At 45.4% G+C, this 17,260-nt stretch overlaps 1 protein-coding gene across 1 annotated transcript in view; it reads right to left on the bottom strand.

The window, feature by feature from the left end:
• The window catches only part of LOC111142740 (G protein-coupled receptor 39), a 199,312-nt gene extending 186,587 nt beyond the window's left edge, over positions 1 to 12,725 (bottom strand). The window contains exon 1 of the mRNA XM_022496038.1: positions 11,870 to 12,725. Within this exon, the coding sequence (XP_022351746.1) occupies positions 11,870 to 12,725 (856 nt within the window). The remainder of the gene's footprint in view (positions 1 to 11,869) is intronic.
• Between the last annotated feature and the right edge of the window lie 4,535 nt (positions 12,726 to 17,260).

Here is a 17,260-nt window from a genome sequence, read left to right on the forward strand (position 1 = left end):
TTTAGGCAAAGAACATGGACTTTGGAGTCAGATCCCAGCTCAGATCTCAATGGGTGAAGACCTAGAGCAATCTTGAGAAGTGGATATAATTCTACCCTCATGATGGTGCTGTGATACACAGGCCGGCCCCTAGGCTGGCTGGTCCCAGTCTTGGTGCAACTTTGGAAGCACAGTGCTTGAATCTTCATACCACATGAGAATAGGAAGGGCCTCCCTCCCCCATCATTTGACCAAAACTGAATATTCACTACTATGCAAATGGAGGCTGGGGTCCAGATTTTTTAAAAAAATAATGTGGGGATACATGTGTGGCTCAGTCAGTTAAGCTTCCGACTGTCGATCTCAGCTCAGGTCTTAATCTCGGGGTTGTGAGTTCAAACCCCACACTGGGCTCTGCGCTGGGCATGAAGTCTACTTAAAAATAAACAACCAAACAAACAAATAAACTAATGTGAAATTCCTTGAAGACAAGTATCCTGGGCAAATTCCTACGTGTTACAACTACACAGCAAGCTATTCATAATTCTGATTACAAATGGTGAGTTTAGCCATTCCCAGCTCATCCTTTTCTGCTCCTTTTGAGTTAAAGAATGCTCTCTGGGTAGATAAAAGTATGAGAACATATTTTTAACATATGTAGCAATCACAGCGTCCTGCTTACAATACAGATCATAATTCAGTCGGTATAGGGTGCAGCTCAAAACTTGTCATTTTACAATTTCCCAGTTGATGCTGATGTTGCAAATCCGTACACCACACCATAACTACCATGATTGTAGACATCTCTGGGGCAAGTGAAGTCCACTTAATTATTCCATGGAAAATTCTGGAGCCCAGAACCAGCTTACTTCAAAAACAGCCACTGCCCCCACCCTTCATCAGGAGTATTTTTAGGTTTCCTTCTATAAAATTCCTTGATGCCCCAACTCTAGAAATACCAAGCTCCTTGAAGGGGGAAATCAGTGTCTTGATCTCTGCAGTCCAAATGAAACCTTGCACATTTTAGGCATTCATAAATACTTGAGGAATAAACCACCAAAACAAAACTCAAAGGCCTGCTGGAGGAACAGCCAAAAGTCAGTCCGGGAAGGCTTCCCAGAGGAAGTGAGCCTTCCAAGAGATTTAGTAGTGAGAAAACCCCAAGGCCAAGAAGGAAAACAGACTGCTTCCACGGAAGTTTCCTTTATCCTCTGGAAAACAACCCTCAAACACCAAGGCCTCCCATTTGCCTCCCCTGTAGGGACAAACTTGAACTCAAAAAACAGTGACAACCCATCAGCTCTCCTTTAAATAAACAAAATATGCAGCTGTCATTTCAACATGGTATTTAATCTTTCAGAATTGCAGCACATAAAAAGCAAACCCATGAATTTCCCAAAAAGCTGTGTTTCTGCTGAGTTTATCATGTCCTCCAAAGAATAATAACACATAAAGTCAAAGACCAAATAACTTCAGCTCTGCCCAAACATCCCGTGTGTGGTGTTTCATTTCTAAGGTAATTTGGATTTCTTTCCCCTTCACTAGAAAAAGAAGATGGCTCTTCTCTACAAGTTCAATGAACCTCATTGCTCCCAACTGGGCCTGACTCCCATTTCTGCATGCCTTTGGGTTCATAGCCAGTTAGACATTTAACAAGTACAAGAGCAATCTGACACCACTGCCTTGCCTCCTGATCCCCATCTGTCAGATGCTGGTAACACCACTGCTCTCCAAGTACCCAGCCACCCTTGAGATGCATAAAGCCGCATGAGGAGACATCTACAAAGCCCCCAGCTGCCAGAATGGCTCTTACAGGAAGTGCGAAGAGGAAATTTTGTCAAGTTTTTCAGTTGGCAGAAACCCTCATGTCAGAAAATGGTAAAGTTTGTTAGCCCAAGACATCTCTCTTGTCAGACTGGCTTTCAGCATTGGGTTTGGCTCCCTTCCCCCTTTTTCCACCTGGAGCTGGTGAGGGAGGCTCCAGGAAGCAGCAAAGCAGCCCAGACATTCCTAGCTTCACCAAACATTGATTCAGCACCTACTAAGTGCCAGGCTGTGAGGAAAAAGAGCTACCAAAAGGATGATAATTAGAAGATCAATCCACTACAGTCTTCCTCTTTGACCACCAAGATTTCCAAGATTCCCAAAAATCTAGCTGGTGGGACTCAAACCCATACATTCTGAATTCCCCAGATAAGAATCTAAAAATTTAATGAAAATTCTTTTTTTTTAAGACTTTTTTATATTTATTGGAGAGAGAGCATGCAGAGTGAGAGAGAGAGAGAGAGCGTAAACACAAGCAGGGGGGTGGGGAAGGGGCAGAGTGAGAAGCAGGCTGCCCACCGAGCAAGGAGCCCAATGGGGCACTTGATTCAGGACCCCAGGATCATGACCTGAGCTGAAGACAGGTGCTTAAACGACTAAGCCACCCAGGCACCTATCTAATGAAAATTCTGTGGTGCCCTGGGCCTTGGTAAACATCCTATTCATGCAACACTTCACAGAGGGTCAGTAAATGGAAGTAAATCAAAGAATGGCCAGGCCAAGGGTGCAGTGTTTGGAAGGTGAGCCTGATTTATCAGAGATACGGTTCTAGAGACTGGGCCTGGCTTCAAAGAAATAACTGAGGCAGAACATATGTTTACCCTGGAGCCCCCTTATCAGAGCTCAGGGAATGTATTCGTTTTTAAGTGTTACATCATAAATTAATGCAAACCTAGTGGCTTAACACAAATCTATTTATTAGCTCACAGTTCTGTAGATCAGAACCCTACACACAGTGCGGCTGGGATCTCTGTTTCAGCTCTCAAGTTATTGGCCAAGCTGAGTTCTCTTCTGGAGGTTCTTGGGGGAAATCTGTCTGAGCTCATTTGGGTCCCCACTATCTTACTGGCTCTTGGCTTTTCTGGGGTACCTACATTTCCTACCAGGGATCTCCTTAAACTCTGAAACCATGTGGAGAAATTCTTGCTCATCAAACCTCTCTATCAAACCCCTCTGAATCTCTGACTTTCTCTGTCTCTGACCTCTAGACCCAGATTTAAAGGGTCACGTGACTTGATTAAGCCTACAAGGAAAATCTCCCTATTTTAAGGTCAACGGATTTAGGACTGAATTATTTCTGCAAAATCCCTTCATGGCAACACCTCAATTGAGTCAGGGGAGCAGGTGCATGTACACCAGAGCCCAGGAATTTCCAGAGCCATCTGTGATTTCAGCCTACCGCAGGGGAGGAGAGGAAAAAGGCAGATAAAATCACAGTGACTTCCCAAGGGTCAAAGTTTATGTGGTTTCCCTCCTTTCTGGAGCACCAGCGGTGTCAGGGGATTTCAATCCCTAAACCTCCAAAGTGCACAGCCACTGTGTCCTCACTCCCTAAGTAGGGAAGTTTGAAAAAAAAAATGAGTGTGCACTGTCCTTGGTCTCAGGTAGCTCCAAGAATAGTCGGGAGACCATATCTCCACCCCAATTTGAGAGATGTCTGAGATGGCTCGTCATTTGTAGGGAGTCCAGTGTGGGGGGGTTCACGGAAGAAGTAGGGACTTGAAATTGTGACGAACAAGCAGGCCACTGCACCACGGAGACGGTTAGAGCTACCGCGACCTAGCTCAGCAACCTGGAGCTGCCTCCTGACTTGAGCCAAAGCAGTGCTGGGCAGCTGAGGTGTCTGTGCCGGGAAAACCCCAGGCTGAGTGGAGGGAGAGTCAGTCTCTGGCTGTGGAGGCCTGCGACACCAGCAAGACTGGAACAAACCAAGAGCCAGAGCTCTGGCTGATGGCAGGAAGACTTAACTGGCAACAGCTGTTCTACCAGGATTGCGGCCCAAGGAAGGGTTTTCTCTTTTTCAATCTGGGAGCATGTCTCGGTCTCCAACCTCAATGCAAGAAATGCCATCTCCGCAGGGGCAGCACCATCAGTTTGACTGCACTGCTGCTCCTTAACACCCTCCACGGGCTTCCAAGGAGAAATTTCAAGCCCCTTAGCTATGGTCTTCCCTGGAACTGGCTGTGTGGTGGGGGAGCTAGGCCACCAGGCTGAGCTGGAGATCCATTAAAGGAAGACATACGCAGTTTAGTGGCCCATTTTCACCCCTTCCTAAAGCCTGGCTTTCATGACAGTTGGCTAGTTGGAGAGGTCAAGCAATCCAGCTTCTGGCCTGAAAACAGATCAACCACGCACCTCCATACTAGGCATGTCCTGCGTCTTGTCCACCTCCTCCCCCACCCCCGCCCCAGGGCAAGAAGCCTCATGACTCAGACAGGAAGGAGATGGTTACAAGTACATACAATTTAAGGAGAAGAGAAAACACGGGTTGAATGTCTTTTTAAATATGACCCTGACAGCATCCCACTTCCCTTGACCCTGAGTCCCCCGCCCCCTTAACAAGTAGGCAAAGGGGCCTGCTAGGAACTCGCTGTGAGCACTGTCTCCCTGCATTAACGTCTTATTAAACAGAGCTTAACAAGGACTGTTAAACATCACCCTAACCACTTTCATTTCACCGTTACTTCTGGCAGGTACATATGGTGAAAGCCGGTGCCAGCCGGCCAATCCACACAGACTACGTCTTTGCTCAGGGGACAGAAAATCCAGAGTGTCCTCCAGGGTGGCCTGACTTCCTGGGAAACGAACGGGGAGGAATCAGATTCTTTTCAAAGAGGCATCTTTGGTTCAGACTGACCAAAAGGATTGTGAGGTATGAGACGCGTCTAGAGGAGCACATGCCCGAGGCAAAACAGAGTATCACTTCCCAATGCCAAGCTGAGACCCATCTATTTATTTGTTCCGCCCCACAAACAGCCATTGAACAGCCACTGTGCGTGGGGACTGTCCTGGGACGGAGGTATAGTGCTGAGCAACATTAGGGAGAGCTCCTGCCCTCAAAGAATTCGAAGAAAAACATCAATCAAATAATCTCACAGTTCAACTCGTAAAAGAAAAATCAGGAAAAAAGAACGTAAAGAGGAAAAGAAATAAAAATAAAATTGTGACTGTGAGTCTTGTTTCAAGGGAAGTTTAATCAAGTCTGGGAGGAGGAGCCAGGCTTCCTGGGAAGGGGTGGGCGATCTGAAGATGTTAACTCGATGAAGGGGCCAAATGCGGGGGCAGGTAGAGTACTGAATGAGACAGAAAAGTGTTTCAGCCCGGCGAGATAACGTGCACCAAGGCCAGGGGGTAGGAGGGAGCCTGACCATGAGTTATTGGAGGAACTGAAGGGGGCCGGTGGGGTGGAGCAATTAAGGGGTGTCGTGGACTGAATCTTGTCTCCCCAAAATACATACGTTGAAGCCCTAACACCTGCTGGGACAGTGTATGGAAATGGGACCTTCAGGGAAGTAATTAAGTTAAATGAGGTCGTAAGGGTGGGGCCCTAATGTAACAGGACTAGTGTCTTTATAAGAAGAGATACCTGAGGTGTATCTGTCGGTCTCTTTGTCCTTCCCCCCATGCATGCACACAGAGGAAAAGCCAAGTGAGGACTCCATAAGGAGATGACTACTTGCAAACCAGAAACCCACTCTACCAGCTCCTTGATCTCAGATTTCTAAGCTTCTAGAACTGTGAAAAGAGTTACTATCTGCTGCTCAAGCAGATAGTAACTGTGGTGTTTTGTCATGACAGTCATGCCGACTAAGAGAAGGGGAGAACTGCCCTCCATCACGTTGGAGAAGCAGCTGACCACAAGGGATCTGACGTCAAGGATGTTGATCCTTGACCTAAGAGCCATGGGAAGCCATTCAGAGGTTCAGATTTGATGGGGCTGGGGTTGAGGGTGTCAGTTAAATCCCAGTGGCTCTGGCATGAAGAAGGACAGCTTGGACAAATGCAGGAGCCCATGCAGCTAGCTATTCCTCCACTGAGGACACATTAATTCGAGATCTCTCACCTGGAGAGCATACTTGTGGGAAATAAACAAAGTAGGAAAGGCATTCCAGAAGCTCATGCTCTTCAAAGGTGCTTGCAAAGAATGGTGCTCTGCAGAGAGAGGGCCCACGTATGGCTGAACATTTATCTGTTTACAAGACCTAACAGCAGCAGTGATGACCAGTCTTCCCTCCGGGGCAAAGAAGGCAAGGACTAGAGGTGGAGAGTTGATCGGGTTGTCCCAGGGTTCCAGAACAGCAGCAGAGGTGGACAGAAGGAAAAGGCAGTGAGAGGTGATAGCATCATTCAAGTGGATGGGGATCTTGATCAGGGCACTAGACAGGGGACCTTGTCTAGTGGGGCAGGTTGGGGATGCTTGACTCCTAATTCAATATTCTTCCTCTGTGCTGTCTCCACTCACAAATGGCTTTTATTCTGAGTGGTTTTAGCATTAATAAGCTGAATACTTTGCTTGACTGAGGCTTCTGCTGCCTTATTACACTTTGGCAGCCCCCATGAGGCATGCAACTAAGACAGATGAACAGGCAAGCTAATGAACGGGGACTGGGATTCCAATATCGCCTTCCACAGGAACTATGCATCTCTCCAACAGAGAAATGAAATCTTTGAGACAGCCTGATTATAAAAATAAAGCAGCATTATTATATTTGTCTGCCAGGCTGCTCACAGGACACTTGGAATTTATGACAGAGATCACAAATAGAAAAATATACATGAAATACTATTTATTACAACCACATCTACTCCAATAAATTCTTTTCCAGAGTAGAGGCGGTAACCCGAACACTTGAGGCAAAACTTTTTCCTGCAACATCCAAACATTTGAGCCAAAATAATATCTTACATTTAAAAAATCACTAAGTTCATTTTGATGGTATTTCCCCATGAGACTGCACCAGCAATGGTCTTTATGACAAAGAAATAGCCTTTGATAAGAAATTTAATGACATAAACATGCTTGTAAGACCAGTTTTTAAACTAATCAAGAGAAAGCAAGTACAGTTGACCCCTAAAGAGGTTAAGAACGCCAACCCTTATGCTCTCAGAGAGCTGCATTCAACTTTTTTTAAAGCATATTTATTTATATTATGTGATATTAGTCACCATACAGTAGTATATCATTAGTTTTTGATGTAGTGTTCCATGATTCATTGTTTTACATATAACACCCAGTGCTCCATTCAATACATGCCCTCCTTAATACCCATCACCAGCTTCACCTACCCCCTTACCCTCCTCCCCTCTAAAACCCTCAGTTTGATTCCAGGAGTCCGTAGTCTTTCATGGTTCGTTTCCCCTCGATTTCCACCCCTTCATTTTTCCCTTCCTTCTCCCTCTCCTTGCTATTCCTTATGTTCTACATATAAGTGAAACCATAGATAACTGCCTTTCTCTGCTTGACTTATTTCACTTAGCATAATCTATAGTTCCGTCCATGTTGATGCAAAAGTTGGGTATTCATCCTTCTGATGGCTGCGTAATATTCCATTGTATATATGGACCACATCTTCTTTATCCATTCATCTGTTGAAGGGCATTCAACTTTTGACTCTCCCAAAACTAAACTACTAATAGCCTAGTTTTTTCCAGAAGGCTTACCAAAAACAACCAGATGATTAACCCACATTTTATATATTATATGCATTATATACTGTATTCTTACAATAAAATAAGCTAGAGAAAAGGAAACACCATTCAGAAAATCATAAGAGAAAATACACTTATGGTACTGTCCCGTATTTACCGAAAACACACACACACACACACACACACAGACATTGTAGTGGACCCACACAGTTCACACCCCTGTTGTTCAAGGGTCAACTGTATTTAAAATTCATTTGGCATCTTAGAACCATCTTAAGGCCTCCATTTTCATGTAATCAGTTGATATACACTAGGGTATAGGGATTGATTTTTCAATTACTTATATTTTGCAGGAATGGTCTGCACACACGGGGCAGAATTTCATGAAGTCGAGACAGGGGAGCTAGAGAAACACGAATCACATGGCAAGTTACTAACAAATGAAGGTCTGGCCAAATTAGACCAGTTAATCCTGAAAGAATGGAAAATTGACAAGAATGATGCCAGGAGAGGCTCTTCAATGAGGGTGATTTGAATAGCAAAGAATTTGGAGAAGCCCTTGGAAGAAAGCCCTCTTTACCATCTTGCTGAGAAAATCAAACACAAAGACAATCACGTAATTTTGTCAGAAAAATTATGCCCTCAAAAAACGCACTTGTATCATTCTGGAAAAATTATTACGAGAATTAACATAAAATTATAAGCTACGTTTCATAAAATAGAAGGCAAATTTCTTTTCAGGAATTGCCCTTTCGTTTTTCATGATGAAGTCCCAATCAGACCTCTTTCCAAATGAAATTTGGGACTCAGTTCTAAGGAATTAACTTTAACAGTTCTTTTTAGGTAGTAACTGTCCTCAGGTAAAGAGGACCTACAGTCACCATCGCAGCTGCTCCTCCTCAGCCCCTCCTTTCTGACTTGCACACCCAGGAGACATGAAACCCAGAGGACGCAATTCTCAGCTCATTTTCTCTTCTTCTCCCTGGGCACCCCACACATACCTAAATACACATCAACCTTCTTTTTAGAGCAGTCCATTATAGCAGCAACTCTTCGTCTTTTTTCCACCCAGATACACATGATGGATGATATCCATATTCAAGACATTCTCCCACGAGTAACCCAAGTTTACATTGCAATTCCTGCCCCTACACTCAATTCCCCTTTCCCTGACTCAGGAGAGCAAATCAGAATACAAAGGCGTGTCATTATTATAGAGTTCTGAACCTTGTATGATATTTCTGTAATTTTGTAATTTCATGATTATCTATAGAACTTTTTTTTTCTAGGAGGTAAGTATAACTGAGTCCCAACCACCTTAAGCTCTTGAAAGTTACCAATTAAAACTACACTTCTTTCAAACTTCTCTGTTGTTCCACTTCGAGTGGGTGACATTGGACAGTAAGCCAGGTGTGCAACAGATGCAAACTTGGTGAGTTCGAGGACCCAGATGGGACGCACGGTGTCAATAACTCCAAGTGAGGGCCAAAAAGATAAAACGGAAGGTCTGGGAAAACCTTTGGAAAAGAAGGTTTCTGTTGCATATTCTGAACATCCAAGGAATAAAGAGCCAAATGCAGGAGTTCTTCTTCTCCAGACTAACAAACTCTCTTTGGCATCAGGCAAGTATTACCACGGCCATATTTGCTGTAACCATCCAAAAGGAAATATGCCTCCTACTGGTTTCTCACTGAGCTGACAAGAGGCAAGAGACACTCACGTTTCTCAGAATGTGCTCTTCTACATTACTATCGTTTTTCCTGCAAACTGCTTGAGAACCGGGAGGCGCCCCCGCCCCTCTTTCTCTCCCTGATTTCCCAATTTGTTTTCATGATCTGCCCAGCCCAGCACCTCGACCAGACTGAGGCACAATTGCAAAAGTGCAGAAGGGGAAATTAATATTTTCTACATAGACTCTCTCATCTTGGGTAGATTTATGAATTTTGCTTCTGTTGTGCAGAAGTTAGCATTTTTAACAATGAGGGGGGAAAATCCTTAATTGTTTTTTTATTGCCTCAAGAGCTCCAAAGACATCTTGTGCTATGTCGTCATTTACATTTCACATTAAATGCAAAATATGTTTGAAAGGAGCAAATATTTGTTTTAATTTGATACATCTGTTAACTGAAATGCTAAAAAGACAGCTAAATCACTATACTAAATTCAGCGATTTGTAAACAACTTATATATTCTGTTGTTCTGGGTTAAAAATGCCCCAAAGCCCAAGTTTTATGAAACCCACCAAGTAAATTGCATTGTATTAATCTGAAGGAAGCAGGCCATGATTTTTTCCTCTTCACTCCATTAATTTATTTCCTAACTTGAGTTAATCAGTGAGGTTCCTATTTTTAAAAGCTCTTTGAAATTCATTGGGAGAGGGGGACATTTGCAAGAACTGCTTTGAAAATCTACTGCAGAGGAAATTTACAAACGGTAAATTCCCTCAAGACATTATCGCACATTGAGCACCTGATTGCCAGTCAACAATCTTTATGCCTGGGAAAGCAGTGGGCGATTAATACATAGTTGTTATAAGAAAGAAGGAGAGAACTAGAAGGAAAGAATGAGAGAGCAGCAGGGAGAACAGACTCATTCCAGGCAATTGCTAACTGGATGAGATGATCCCCAAGGTCCTATTCATTTCTAGGTAAAAGTCTGTGGCATTCCAATTTGATGCTACAAAATAAAGACTGACTGCAACTTGGAATAATACCCAAGGAGGGTGGGGGAAATAAAAAAAAATACCCACTCTTCAGAGAAATAATAATAATAATAAACCTACAGAGATTGGTCCAACAGAGAACAAAGATAAATCAATTATTTTTCCTTGGTCAAATGAAACCTTAATTCCTAAATTAGAGTGGGAGAGAGTACACTGTACTCAAAAAAGGGGGGTGGGCAGGGGGAGAGAGGATGGATTAATTCACACTAAGGTATAAATTACTGCTAAAAGTTTAAGATATGCTGAAGGGCATATGGGGGAAGAGAGAACTAGCTTTTCCATGAATGTTCAAGCCAATCTACTAGCTACTCCTTCCTGGACTCCTCTGGGCAGCAGGAGGTAGGTGAGAGAGAGTGAGTTGGGTTGGGTGCCCTGCCCAAGTCCCCGGACGGATGTCAACACCTGCTACAGACTCCTTAAAGCCAACTTCCACAAAAGCTGGCCCTAGGAGGCAGCAGCACCACCAATCTAATCACCTTCCTTGTCAAAGTCCTGTTTTGTTTCATTTTCTGTTCAACATGAGCCTGTGCGAACCACCCAGAGCCTCTCCTCTCCTGGCCCTGAGGAGGAAGGTCAGAATGTGGGAGCTGTACTTATTTGAACTAGATCTTCTCTTCTCTAAGCCTCAAATTCCTCCTCTCTGAAATGGAAATATAAACCACCTACTATAGCCTCTGATGCCAAGTAGGCATCCAGAAATTGCAAACCCTCTCCTCTCATTTCACACAGACACAGGAAGTCTAAGTCAACTGTAGGGACATAGCAGAACCCAGGGGCAGGCTCTTTCCATCCCTCGTCAAGTGCGTTGGAATTTCTCTCTCCTGTCAACCCCCTGGCCCTGAAACCTGTTACTCAAGTTTCCCACACCAAAACAAACAGCACCATGATTTATTCCTTTTCCTGATGCCACACTGGAAAGGGCCCTGTGGACCGTGAGCTCCTTCCTCCCTGACATGCGCAAGGACCCGACTTGAAATGTTTGCACCACAACAAAAGTTTGGAAAACAAACAGTTTTCTCAGCTCGGCATTGAGTATTTTGGATGATCAATCAAGTCCCAGGATCAGACAAACAGGCCGGCAGTCCCTGCCATGTTTCTCCGTTCTGATAAGGAACAAAACCACCACAGCAGAAACTCAAGCTCTATCCTGAGGAGCGTGTCTGAGAGCTCCAGTTTCATAGGACTTGGGTAGGTCACTGGAGGGGGTGAGGGGGAAGATAATGTAGCTGCCGCCCGGAGAGTGTGTGCTCCTGACAGCTTGCTTCTCCCAAGGAGGAGAAAAACGGGAACAAAATCGAATTGCCTGGGTAAGGTTCTCCAGGGTAAAGAGGGCTGGAGAAGAACTCTCCCTTTTATCTCCACGGAACTTCTCAGAGGACTTTCACCTCTCCCCGTTACCTATTTTGTCCCTCAGTATGTTTAACTCCATTTGACTCAAGATATTTTGTGAGTCACAGAGCTGCTGTTCTGGAATACGCGCAGACGCTGACTCCTGGCCTAGTGCTCTTTTCACTGCATCCCAAGTTCCCAAAACATACAAAAGAAACACTCAGAGGTTCCGATCCATGCGTCCTCAATCTCAGCAAAGGGAAGTATACAGATTTAAGACCACACCTGTGGTTCTGAAGAGCACAGGCAGTGGCGGGTTGGGGAGAGGGAAGCCAGCGCCCAGGTCGCCCTCCACCCAGGACTCACTCAGGAAGATGATGGTCTGCCTCCTGGCTGTCCTGCTCTCCTCGCTCTCCGACTTCTTCAGCTGAGGCTGCTGTCCCTTCCTGGTCCCCCCAGCCTGGCCGCTCCTCATGAGCACCTGCATCATGTTCCAGCACATGAAGACCACGGAGACCAGGACCAAGAGGTAGATGACGAAGGCGCTGAAGATGCTGGACTGGAAGACGGTCCAGCGGCTGGAAAGGTTGGTACAGATGGACATGTTGGAGGTCTCCGGGCGCTGGTGGTGGTGAGTCTGGGAGCGGTTGCAGGGCAGACCCCGGTGATTGGGCACGTTCACCAGGGGGTACTCAGTTCCCATGGCAAAAAGCAAAGGCAACGCCACCAGGGCGGAGGTGACCCAGACAAAGCCAATCAGCAGCTTCACCTGGCAGGGCCCCGACACAGCTTTGTACCTGAAGGGGTGGCAGATGGCCACATAGCGCTCAAAGCTGAGCGTCAGCACATGGAGCAGGGTGGCGTAGCTGCAGGCCTCGAAGAGGAAAGTGTGAATCTTACAGGACAGGGCATAGCTGGGCGTTGTCAGGGGGTTCCAGATGATGCTGTAGAACTCCATGGGCATGCCAATGAGGAAGACCAAGATGTCCGAGCAAGCCAGGCTCACCATGTGATCCGTCACCTCCTTCTGCAAGTAGCCTTTCTTCTGCAGCACCTGCGTGACCCGAATGGTGACACTGTTCCCCAGAATGCCCACCACGAAGATGGCCAGGTACACCAAGACGAGGGTGATTTTGATCCAGGTGGCCACCTCGAACTCAGGGACGTGGGTGTGATCTATGACATGGGAGCACTCACTGCTGGGGCCCCTGGGCGAAGCCATGAAGATTAAAACCGGGCCACCAAGTCCGAAGACCTCTTCGACTTCCCTTCCTCCTCCTCCCAGCAGAGCCCGGAGTTCTGGGCTGCAACTCACCAACGAGGGCCCAGAGCGTTCTCTTAATCACCTGGAAAAAGTAACTTAGTATTTCTGGTGCTTTCAGGGAAACTTCCTGGAGTAGCCCAACCTAGCAGGGGCCTGGGAGGCGCCTGAGGGTGGAGTTTGGGGAGTGTGTGTGTGTGTGTGTGTGTGTGTGTGTGTGTGTGTGTGTATGAGTGAGGCGGGGAGAGAGCGGAGGAAGGAGGTTCCAAGGAGGCCCCACCCCCTAGCGCCCGCCCTTCTCCTCCCCGGTCCCCCGCGGGCCCTGCCGGGCAGCCCTCCGCCACCGTCCCCGCAGCGTGCCGCTCGAGGGCCCCTACCCACCCTCCCGAAGCACCAACTCTGGAGCTGCTAGCGGCCCAGTGGTCCGAGATTAATCATTAACCTCCGCTCGCTGTGCTCGGCGGCCCCCGCGCTGACCCAGCCCAGGCGCGGGATTTGACTCAGCGTGCCGGCACGGTCCCGAAACCAAATCTTGGCTCGGGAGCACCGGGCAACGGGTCGTCCCGCCGCCCACGCCGCCACAGCCGCCCCAGCGGTGACCGCCAGCCCCCACGCGCATTCCGGGGAGTCGCGGCCCGGCGGAAGCTGGAGTTGCATGCGCTCCAAGGCCGAGGCTGGCAAAGACGAACTTGCCCTCTCCTGCCCGGCTGTCCCCTCAAATGCTGTGCCACGTCAGCTTGGGGGCGGCTGGACCTGGGTGCCTGTCTCCGCGGCCAGACAGTTGGCCCCGCCGCCCTGGGGAAGCCAGCAATTGCTCGCCTCCTCGGTGCCCTGCCTTCCGGCAATCGGGGTGTTCCCAGTGCAGCGCTGGGCTGTGCGCTCCCTCACGAAGTCAGCCCCAGGCAAGCTAATTGCAGGCCCATGAAAGCCCTTCCTTTCTCCAAAGCCTCTTGTTCTACCGACCGCTCTGGCCGGCCTTGCTGGGAGGCAGGGGAGGAGCGCAGCTCTTTCCTCCGGGTTGCGCTCCCTGGCGCAGGCCCTTCTCCCCGCAGCAGACAAGGGGAGTCTTTAACTGGGGACAAGTATATGTATAAGATGGCACACTTGTCCAGGTTGTCGCTGATGGGAGATGCGTCCTTTCGCAGGAAGCTATGACCAGGACATCAAGGCCATCCCAAGGGGGACATAGCATAAAAATGGCATTAAGGATCAGGCCATTTTCCCTCCCTCAGAGAGAGGAAAACCTCTAATGGGCTTATTTCAGCTTCTAATTCCAAAATCACAGATAATGGAGATGGAGCAGTAGGGGCTGTCCTATGCACTGTGGAGTGGTTAGCTCCTACAAGGACCCCCACTGCCCTCCCAACAGTGATGCCCAAAAATGCCTCCAGGCATCCCAAATGCCATTTAGGGGAACAAAATCACCCCAGTTGGAAAACCACCATCCTGAAGGAAGAAAATGGGTCCCCTTTATGTGTCCACCCTGAGGGTCTAGCTGAGGCTCTGTGCTAAAACCGTTTTTAAAATATCACAGCAACCACCCTCTGATGTGATTGTTTTAAAGATGAAGAAACTGGGTGTCCAGAGGAAAGGTGCTTCCCCAAGACCATAAAAGTCAGCAAAGAGCCTGAAAATGAGCTCAGATCTATCAAACCCTAATCCACACTCTTAACAGGAAGGGGATTCTGGGATCACCATAGGCCCATAGAAGTGAATCCTGAATGATTTGCATAGAGACACAGGGATTGTATTTTCTGAATCCAAACCTGGACACATGGTCTGAGAACCTCAGGGAATATTTGATTTTGACACTGTTTAGGAAAAAAAGAAGGGGGATTCTATGGCCAATGATCTTTACAATGAACATCATACCTGGTTATAGTTATTTTGTCTATTGGAGCTCTCTGCGTTAAATTACAAACTCCAAAGCCGAGAACTCTCTCTTCTCCTTCTCTGACACCCTTCCACAGCTACATCAATACTATGTTTTGTCAAGCCACCCTTTTCACGTGTGCTATTTGACCTACTTGCTGGCTGGGAAATTCATAACTCATTTCCTTATTAGTGCACTGGGCTTAGCTACATGATTGTCATGGCCTTAAAGTTGTCCCACAAAACACACGGGGTATGTGTGGTCTCTTGAGGCTTTCTTAACTGCCCATCAGAGTCCTCCACGGAGTGCTTTGCAAAAGGTGCTGGCTGTTTGCTATCGCAGAGAGAATGAGAAGCTCTAGAAAGAACTTTCCCACCAGCAGCAGCAGCATATGTACTCAACTTCAGCTCTGCCCACTTCCTTTTCCTCAACAGAAAACAAGCTGGGAAGCTCACAAGTATCCACCCCAGACAGATCCTTTGACCCCCTCCTTTGGCTGTTATTCCCTAAACCCCTATTGCATGCCAGGTATTTTCACGTAATTCATTTCTTTCCATCCTCATGAGGCTAGAAGGAGGATATCATTATCCTGTTTGCAAACGAAATGATTGAGGTTCAGGGGACCTAAGTGACCTGCCAGAAAGGGTCAGAGGTAGGATTCGAACTCAGTCTGCCTGACACCAAAGCCCTTTCCACTCTGAAATGCTTCTGTGTGTGCAGCACAAGGCTGTGCCAGGCTAGGCAGGGGCATGTTAGGGAAAGGAATTTTTGTTCTTCTCTCCCCAGCTGCAGCATGCCAATCATCCCCCAACATATTTGATAATTGCAATTTGTTCTGCTCAGACAAGATTTCCATTATTTGTCCAATTTCTTTCATCAAAGTTTTTGTTCCCAAAGTGTGAACAAAGATTACAAATGCATCGGCAAACCGTGAGAATTGAGCTAATTAAATTTTGTTCCTTACAATGCAGATGGAAACATGTATTTTGAACCAAAGTCCAGGAGAATTAAATTTTCATTTCACCTTTGCTTTTCCTAAGACCAGTTAAAAACTGTTTGATGTGCTCTCACTTGTTGATAACAGACTGGTGTAACACCTGGCCTGGGTCTGTGTAATCTAGATGTATTTTATTAGTGTTTGTAGAGAGGGGAAAAAAAAAAAAAGGAATGGAAAGTGAGACAAAAGAATACTTTAGGTACCCTTTGATATCATCTCTCCTCAGATCCCTCTGGGGTCTTCAGAAATTTATCCTCACATTTCACACATTCTAGGTGACCTTTGAGGTCATGTAGGCTAGGCCTTCACATGTTTTTTTGGCACTGAATCTCATTTTTAAAATGAAATATTACACTGGCACCCAAAGTAAACACACACACACACACACACACACACACGCATACATATATATTGTATTTTTATAAATTTAAATTATTTCAGATGCTCAAATTTTTAACGTTTACTCAATCAACAATTTATACTCTAAAAAGTAACTCCTTGTTTACAAAGGTTAATGGTATAATCACAGTGACTATTCTAAGCTACAAAGAAAACTTCAATAATTTTCAAAAAGTATAGCATAGATAACTTTATTTATAATGCAGTGTCACTAAGAAGTAATAACAGAAAACTGAAAGTTAAAACTCTAAAACTCTACCATCTCAAATTTTTTTTTTAAAAAGATCTCTGAAACAATTGTTGGTCAGAGAGAAAACCCAAACCAAAATTGCAAAATTAATATTTAAAGAATATTAAACACAAAAATACTGCGTATCAGTAAGCCAAACAAAGCTCAAAGTCACACAGAGCTAGAAAGTTGCAACCACTGAGTGAAGACGCTTCACTGACCCAAGCCTACAAAGGCCAGTCCTTCCAAATAGAACTAAATCAGCCACAGAGCTTGACAAAAATACTGACTTCGGCTCTCTAATATGGTAATCACTAACCACACATCGCTAATTATACCTGAAATACAGCTAGTTCTAACTGAGATGTGTTGTAAACATAAAATATGCACCACATACTGAAGACTTTATTTAGAAAAGGAATATAAATTTGTTTTTATATATTGATTTCCTGTTGAAGTGATACAATGGCTATAGGGGATTAAATAAAACATATTAAAAATAATTTCATCTTTTTTTTTTTTTTTTACTTTTTTCATGCAGCTACCAGGATATTTTAAATTATATTTGGCTTGCATCTGTGGCTGGCATGATATTTCTATGGAACCGTGATATTATAAACAGATAAAAGAGACAGTCCAAGAAAAAAAACAAGTACTTACAGGAATTTTGTTTATGATAATGGTGGCATTTAAAATCAATAAGGAAAGATGGATTGTTCAATAACTCTTGTTAAGATAACAGGTTAGCCATCTTGAAACAAAAAAGAAAGTTGGATACCTACTTCCACACTTTATTATAACAGAAATTCCAGGTGGATCAAAGATTAAAGTCTTTGGATTTTAATCATTAAGGAAATCATTAAATGATAGAATAAAGCACTAGAGAATTTTAAAAACCAAATTGGTTTTTAATCTTATGACACAAATCCCAGAATCTATAAAGAAAAAGGTTGATAGGGACGCTTGGGTGGCTCAGTGGGTTAAGCGGCTGCCTTCAG

Source organism: Enhydra lutris, unplaced genomic scaffold (assembly GCF_002288905.1).
Source record: "Enhydra lutris kenyoni isolate GAN:26980312 unplaced genomic scaffold, ASM228890v2 scaffoldscaffold1, whole genome shotgun sequence".
NCBI lineage: Eukaryota > Metazoa > Chordata > Mammalia > Carnivora > Mustelidae > Enhydra > Enhydra lutris.